The sequence below is a fragment of the Sinocyclocheilus grahami genome, unplaced genomic scaffold, assembly GCF_001515645.1.
Source record: "Sinocyclocheilus grahami isolate Dianchi unplaced genomic scaffold, SAMN03320097.WGS_v1.1 scaffold3.1, whole genome shotgun sequence".
NCBI classification, from domain to species: domain Eukaryota; kingdom Metazoa; phylum Chordata; class Actinopteri; order Cypriniformes; family Cyprinidae; genus Sinocyclocheilus; species Sinocyclocheilus grahami.
In genome coordinates this window covers 3,934,736-3,942,931 of record NW_015505182.1, presented here as the reverse complement: position 1 = coordinate 3,942,931, position 8,196 = coordinate 3,934,736, and the positions used below count along the sequence as shown (strand labels likewise).

The following is an 8,196-nucleotide window of genomic DNA, read 5'->3' as shown; positions in this document are numbered from 1 at the left end:
TAGTTAGTTAGTTGAATGAATGAATGAATGATGCATTTATATAGCGCTTTCTCGTGTATTGTTATACACCCAAAGCGCTTTCACAAACATGTGTGGGGGGGGTCTCTCCTCAACTACCACCAGTGTGCAGCATCCACTTGGATGATGCGACAGCAGCCACAGGACAACGGCGCCAGTGCGCTCACCACACACCAGCTACAGGTGGAGAGGAGAGAGTCATAGAGCCAATCAAGTGGATGGGGATTATTAGGAGGCCATGATTGACAAAGGCCAGTGGAGGGAATTTGGCCAGGACACCGGGGTTTCACCCCTACTCTTTACGATGAGTGCCATGGGATTTTTAATGACCACAGAGAGTCAGGACCTCGGTTTAACGTCTCATCCGAAAGACGGTGCTTATTGACAGTATAGTGTCCCCGTCACTACACTGGGGTGTTCGGACCCACACAGACTGCAGGGTGAGCACCCCCTGCTGGCCTCACTAACACCTCTTCCAACAGCAACCTAGTTTTCCCAGGAGGTCTCCCATCCAGCTACTAACCAGGCTCAACGCTGCTTAGCTTCAGTGGGCAACCAGTTTTGGGCTGCGGGGTGATATGGCTGTAGGTAGTTGTCAACAAATATATTAAATATATTAACACAATAAAACACAATAAAAACATGATAACTTAAAAAAACTAAGTCTGCATATATATATATATATATATTGAAAGTAAACTGTTTAAAGTTTTGATGTTTGATAAAATAAATGTAGCTTTGTTGAGCATAACAGACTTTTTTCCAAAAACATTACATACCGGTAGTCTTACTGACCAAAGACAGTATAGTGTCCCCGTCACTACACTGGGGTGTTCGGACCCACACAGACTGCAGGGTGAGCACCCCCTGCTGGCCTCACTAACACCTCTTCCAACAGCAACCTAGTTTTCCCAGGAGGTCTCCCATCCAGGTACTAACCAGGCTCAACGCTGCTTAGCTTCAGTGGGCAACCAGTTTTGGGCCGCGGGGTGATATGGCTGTAGGTAGTTGTCAACAAATATATTAAATATATTAACACAATAAAACACAATAAAAACATGATAACTTAAAAAAACTAAGTCTGCATATATATATATATATATATTGAAAGTAAACTGTCTAAAGTTTTGATGTTTGATAAAATAAATGTAGCTTTGTTGAGCATAACAGACTTTTTTCCAAAAACATTACATACCGGTAGTCTTACTGACCAAAACGTTTTATATAATTTAATGATAGCAAGTAAGATGAACAAAAATGTAAATAAATCCTCATTTTAAACAATATTTACTCAAGGTTCAACTGATCTAACCGACTGTTGAGTTTTGGAAATGACTCAGCTGATTATGCAAAATGTCCAAATATTGTCTGATTAATTTCCCTGGTCGATATATCATCTATCACTAATTCGTTTCACCACCAGTCTCCTGATTTTCTCTGTAAATTGTAAAGAAGCACATAAAAATAGCAGATCTCTGAGTCACTTCTAAACACGATGAAATAGGTCAACACCAGATTGTGTGTAATTGTTATAAGCTGTGGGATCAATGCACCATACACCTTTGCCAAGATGCTTGTTTTTATCAAATGACAATGCTGTGATGTGATCGGAGAGACCACCATGTGGAGTGCTTGTTATGGGGCTAAAATCAGAACACTGTGGACGTTCTGCAGCTGTCCTAATGCTAACTGCCTTAAGAGGATAGCTGCTAGTTGCATGTTGCATGAATTTGTGCTTTAATTTAATTAAACAAAATAAAGCCTCCTTATCGGCATTGATCATGGAACATTTCCATTACACATAAAGTTCTGTATAGTGAGGAAAAATTCTAAGAACTCTTTGGGGAAATGGCGCTTCTATTGCATCACTTCAAAACCCCCTTTTGGAACCTTTAATTTTAAAAGTGAACACCAAGAAATGAATCATACCATCGGAAGAACATATGTTTGTCATCAAAACCTTGGACAACTCTTCAGAACAGAAGACTTGACAGTTATGTATACAAAACTATAATGGGTGGGTTGTACGAAGAAAGATTACAGGAGTTCAGGTTTGGCACTAGATACGTTTTGGAATTAACCCAACATCCAGCTTGAAGAAAACTAGAATAAGTGGAGAGCCAAATGTAACCATTATAGAGGAACTTGGCTTCAGTCTGCTGTGGCTGGTTCTGACTGAATGCTTTTGTCACGATTTCCATTTCCTCACCCCCAAAATCCTTGAGGTAAAGGTTCCTGTTGTGTACTGAGATCTCAATAAAGCAACTGGGAGTTTTTTTCAGTGTCTACCTTGTCCTTATTTAACTTTTGGTTTAATAAAAATGGTTTTTAGTAATTTTTTTATAACAACAAACCAACATGGAGCAAATATGCTGCTTTAATTGGTCAAGCATAATGCATGTACACTTTTCCTATTTGATTTTTGTACTTACCCACAGAGGGGGCAATTGAGGCGATTGTCATGGGCCCTGCCATGCAGACAACTGGCACAGACGATATGGTAGCAGTCCAGAAGACATGGTTGGTGGTATTGCTCATGACACAGGTGACAGACGAGGGGATGGAGGCTGGCATAGTCTGGATCAAACAGCTCATCATAAGAGAAGATGATTCCTCCTGCCTCTTCACATGGAGCAAATATGCTGCTTTAATTGGTCAAGCGTAATGCATGTACACTTTTCCTATTTGATTTTTGTACTTACCCACAGAGGGGGCAATTGAGGCGATTGTCATGGGCCCTGCTATGCAGACAACTGGCACAGACGATGTGGTAGCAGTCCAGAAGACATGGTTGGTGGTATTGCTCATGACACAGGTGACAGACGAGGTGATGGAGGCTGGCATAGTCTGGATCAAACAGCTCATCATAAGAGAAGATGATTCCTCCTGCCATCTGGAAAAACAGCAAATACCTGAAATAATTGTAATTATTCAGCATATTTTGAAAAAGAAAAAAAAAGTATGGATAAAAACAGAAGTCACACACACACACACACACACACACGCATATATATATATATATATGTGGTGACGATTGATATCTGAAATGCGTAAGTAGCAGTTAAAAGTAACCAATGAGTAGCTACGATGGCAAACGAGGAGTTAGATGTAGCAGTATTGGGCTGCTGTTCATGCCAATTTCTACTTTGATTTGTGTAGAATTTTCTGGGTTATATTTTAGATTTTTAACATACGGGTTTGTTTTGATTATACTTTCATTGCAAAGATATTGAAAAACAAACCACCAGCGGGGTCACGTTTGAAGAGGCGGAGAATGATGACTGGAGACTGAAATGGGGTTTTGATGACTTTTGCTTTCAATTAGCTAGTTTAATCAGATTGCCATCTATGTCACTTGGAGTGATTGACATCCTTTTAACAACCTTGCAATTGACATAAGAGAAAATGCAGTGTAATTTGGCTAATGCAGGAAACTACTGCAGAACAAAATAGCAAAAGTTACATTGTTTTGAGCCGAAAAATGTGTAATTTGCCTGTTTTCCACCAATAAAGAGTGGTTGTATCATGTCATTGACCTTTCCATTTGATTCCTGATGTCAGAATTATATGAAAAAGTTGGTTCATTTGTGTTTGTATGTTGTACGGTTCAGGAGTTATCAAAATATGTGTTTTTCGCCACTCGCGATGACATCATTTCAAGATGGCCACCAAACGAACCCCATGGGACATTAGTTGACCTCGGCAACATCAAAAATTCTTAACTAGACACCATTAGGGTTCCAAAAAACCGCCAAGCGGGTGCATGGGAACCTATTCTTCCTGCCCTACTATATATATATATATATATATATATATATATATATATATGACATCCGAGGTTCCCTTCTCTAAGAGGTAAGTCTGAGATTAGAGATCCAAATGCATGTTAACGGCTGCTAACTATGTTTATTGCTGTTATTTCTCTGAGGCTATAATATTGAAGTTTTAGTTCAGTTAAAGTTAAGATATCAATAAGATTATGGAACTGAGAAATTCAGCTTATGCATTACCAAACAGAAAAACAAAATTATTATTGTAATTATCATCCATTTGTTATTTCCAGTGCAATTTTGTTTAAAGGGTTAGTTCACCCAAAAATGAAAATTCTGTCATTAATTACTCACCCTCATGTCGTTCCAAAACCGTAAGACCTCCGTTCATCTTCGGAACACAAATTAAGAAATGTTTGATGAATTCTGAGAGATCTCTGACCCTCCCATAGACAGCAAGCATACTACCATGGTCAAGGCCCAGAAATGTTGCAAGGACATCGTTAAAATAATCCATGTGACATCAGTGGTTCAACTGTAATTTTTACGTAAACTACGTATGCTGTTCTGTGTCAGCTGCGCCACGCGGATATGTTGTTTATGCCTTGATCTGAACGAAAACAACGTAAATGGCTAAAATGTAAATCTCTAAAATGGCGCCATGGTGTCGTGGAGGAGAGAAATTGTTGAATAAAGTTATTTTTGTTTTTTTTGCGCACAAAGTATTCTCGTAGCTTCGTAAAATTACGGTTGAACCACTGATGTCACATGGATTATTTTACCAATGTCCTTACTAAGTTTCTGGGCCTTGACCATGGTAGTATGCTTGCTGTCTATGGGAGGGTCAGAGATCTCTCAGAATTCATCAAACATTTCTTAATTTGTGTTCCCAAGATGAATGAAGGTCTTATGGGTTTGGAACGACATGAGGGTAATTACAGGGATCAACGCTAAGGATTTTTTCTACTGGCCCGTTTGGACCAGTGGTTCAAATTTTTTCTTGCCCTGCCAACATTTTCACTGGCCCTGCCACAAAAAATAAAATAGTTGCTGTTACCATTGTTTTTGATATGTTATCTTGTATTCTAATAAGCTTATATGACACCAATATTTTAGATACCAATTAAATGTTAAAATTCTCTATTTCAATTTCGATACCACAGCAAAAATCACTAGCCAAAAATAAACATAAATATAGTTTAAACATTATTAAAGACAAGTGACAGCTAGGGCTGTCGCGATAACCGCAATATCGCAATACCGCACTATTGACGAGCAAACCACAGAGGAATGCAAGAACCGCAGCAACCGCGATTTTTCCGTGTTTTAATTTTTCGTAAGGTTATGCCCTTCTCGATTTACACTTCATGCATGTGGACTGAATATTAAACAAGTTAGTAATGATAACATAATGTGTACCATGCTGATTTGTACAGAGGCTCTGTAGATTTGCACTTAACAAGCCTAAACAGACAGTGAATGAGAGAGAGATCGACTGAGCGCGTGCAATTACTTGCGTCTGTCCTCCAGGCCGAGTCATACATATTTGTGAAAATAGGTTGTCATGTCCAAGGAAATTAAGCGAAATCTCTGTCTTAGCACCGACACATAGCTGGTCAGCCGAGGGGCGCTCAAAGTTCAAATGATTTCAACAGCATGTTTCATTACGTCTCTTTGAATGAATGAATCCGCATTTTTGAACGTGTAGTTGATATTTGATTTATATTAGACTGTATAATTTCAAAATCAGAAGCAAAAACAGAATAACCTGACTTTAGCTTTGTGAAATTATGCTACATAAAACATCTATATGAAACAGAAACCGCACACAGGCTGAATGAGACGCAGATTCACTCTCTGACAGCAGGCGGCGCTTATGGAACAGTAATACAGCGTTCCCTTGGTTACCGCTATAAACACAGCAGCACTGCACGCATTAACACTAATTTAAATGTATTATACGGAGACAAAATGAAAAGAAAACGCCATTTCTGAAAACAGTCAGTTCCGTTCCCCTCAGAAACACATTCATACATGTGCATCTCAATAAATTAGAATGTCGTGGAAAAGTTCATTTATTTCAGTAATTCAACTGAAATTGTGAAACTTGTGTATTAAATAAATTCAGTGCACAACAGAAACCGCAGACAGGCTGAATGAGACGCAGATTCACTCACTGACAGCAGGCGGCACTTATGGAACAGTAATACAGCGTTCCCTTGGTTACCGCTATAAACACAGCAGCACTGCACGCATTAACACTAATTTAAATGTATTATACGGAGACAAAATGAAAAGAAAACGCCATTTCTGAAAACAGTCATTGCAGTGCAGTTTGTGCAAGCACGGAACAGAAGATAGTTTGAAATAAAACAAAAAATGGACGGTCGATCGGTGCATCTGTACTCCAGTGTATAAATTAAATATAGATTAATCATTGTTAAAGCTACAGTTACTTGCCAAGAGGGGTATTTTGACATACTTTTGTATGTATTTGCCCGTTCAGGTGGCTCACGCATGTCAGAGACGCGGCTGTCTGTGCACGCGCTATTCACACAGAACACAGCACACGAGTGAGTACTGAAAGGAGTTGTCTTACGCGCGCAAATGCTTTTTAATCGCTTGAATTTTTTAATGAACAAGTCTTAAAAACACATGCAAATTATAAAATGTTGTGACGATGCTGCAGTGGCCCGATCGGGCAAGTGACAAATCCGTCTACTGTCCCGAACGTCTTTCACGCTGGCCACTGGCCACTGGCAATAAGCAATCCTTATTGTCGAGCCCTGAATTAATGACATCATTTTCATTTTTGGGTGAACTATCCCTTTAAGATCTTATTTTTCTCACAGTGTGGATACTGTCATTCCCGGTTTTTCCATGGATTGCAATTGCATGCAAGCTGTTGTTTCACTGCTGTATTGTGATGTTGTAAAATGTTTGATGATTTATTAAAGGTGAATTGAAAGGTGCAATAAGTATTTTAAGTATTTATGCCTAAAGAAATTGTCTGCCATCTTGATATCAGTTTTAGTAGTCTAAATTGAATAGATGTGTTAATGAACATTGTTTTCTCTCCATAAATCAGTCTGTGTCCATCCACACAGTCAGAACGCTGTTGAATAATACGTGTGCACACCAGAGTGCAGTGTTTGCAAGACGTGTACATGTCGTCATTGTGACTAACAGCCCACGTTTTGCTAATTGAAAGTGCGCAGTATTGTACTGCCAGTTCCATTAATGTTTTTTTTTGTTTTTGTCCTTAATTTCTTTAATGATGAACTGAAGCGTACTTGTAGCTTGTGATCAAATGTATGTTTTTGTTTAGGTACTCTCAAATAATATTTATCATTATTTTTTGCTTTTATTATATAGACTATAATCATGCATTTAATTTGATGCTGAACTCCTGTCCGCTTACTGGAACAGGCTGCTTAGAGCTTTACTATTAAACACATGAAAGCCATGGGAAATGCTTCTTTCTTTGCCAGCTTTATTATTGTCATTTACTTGTTGAATATGTTTGAGAAGCAAGATCTGATGAGAAGGGCCTTAAAAGCTGTTAGGAGAACCACTACTACTAATTTTACACCTTATAATTGGTAGCTTTTATGTACCTTTCAATTAAGATATTTTGACAACTATAGTGATAGTTACACAAGGCAGAATTTATGGGTCTTTTGTTTTACCCTGTAAGCCAAGTGGTGTGAATACAAAGCAGTTAGTTATAAAACCTGTATCTATATTTATAGTGAGTTCGGAATTACCTGTATTTGTAATTTTTGAATGCACATTGAAACATCTCAGGTATTGTTGCAGTGTTTATGACTATTACCATCTCATTTGAAACCATATGGAATATGTAAAACTTAACTGTTTGTTGTTTTCAGGTACCTGAAGTATCTTACCAAGAAGTATCTCAAGAAGAACAACCTGCGTGACTGGCTGCGTGTAGTAGCGAACACCAAGGAGAGCTATGAACTGCGCTACTTCCAGATCAATCAGGATGAGGAGGAGGAGGATGAAGATTAAATCCATGCCACTCTTTTGTAAATTCAATAAAATTTCAAAAGAAACCAATTTCCTTATTTCTGGTGTGTTCATTGCAGTATGTTCAAAACATTCTTTTGCTGGGAGGAAAAGAGAGAGTACTGGATAAATCCATTTGATTTATAATTGTGCGTTTTCTTTCTATTTTTAGAGCCCAAGAAGTCTTTATCTATTTATTTATTCATTTTACTGCACTAAAGCATATAGGATTCATCTACCACCAGTCAGACAGGACCAATAATTTCCATAGCAACAAAATTTGTGCACTCACAAGGTTCAGAGAGTTCTTTTAAAAATAGGGAAAACCCTGCATGATATGCTGAAACGTCTATACCAGTCTAAAATGGTTGCTAGTTTT

The 8,196-nt window shown here is 38.3% G+C and overlaps 1 protein-coding gene across 1 annotated transcript in view; it reads right to left on the bottom strand.

The window, feature by feature from the left end:
- Positions 1 to 2,862, bottom strand: part of LOC107581479 (RING finger protein 207-like) — a 27,725-nt gene extending 24,863 nt beyond the window's left edge. Inside the window, exons 1-2 of the mRNA XM_016267061.1 lie at positions 2,721 to 2,862; positions 2,451 to 2,640 (exon numbers count right to left, since the gene is read on the bottom strand). Coding sequence (XP_016122547.1) covers positions 2,451 to 2,640; positions 2,721 to 2,862 — 332 coding nt within the window. The remainder of the gene's footprint in view (positions 1 to 2,450; positions 2,641 to 2,720) is intronic.
- Between the last annotated feature and the right edge of the window lie 5,334 nt (positions 2,863 to 8,196).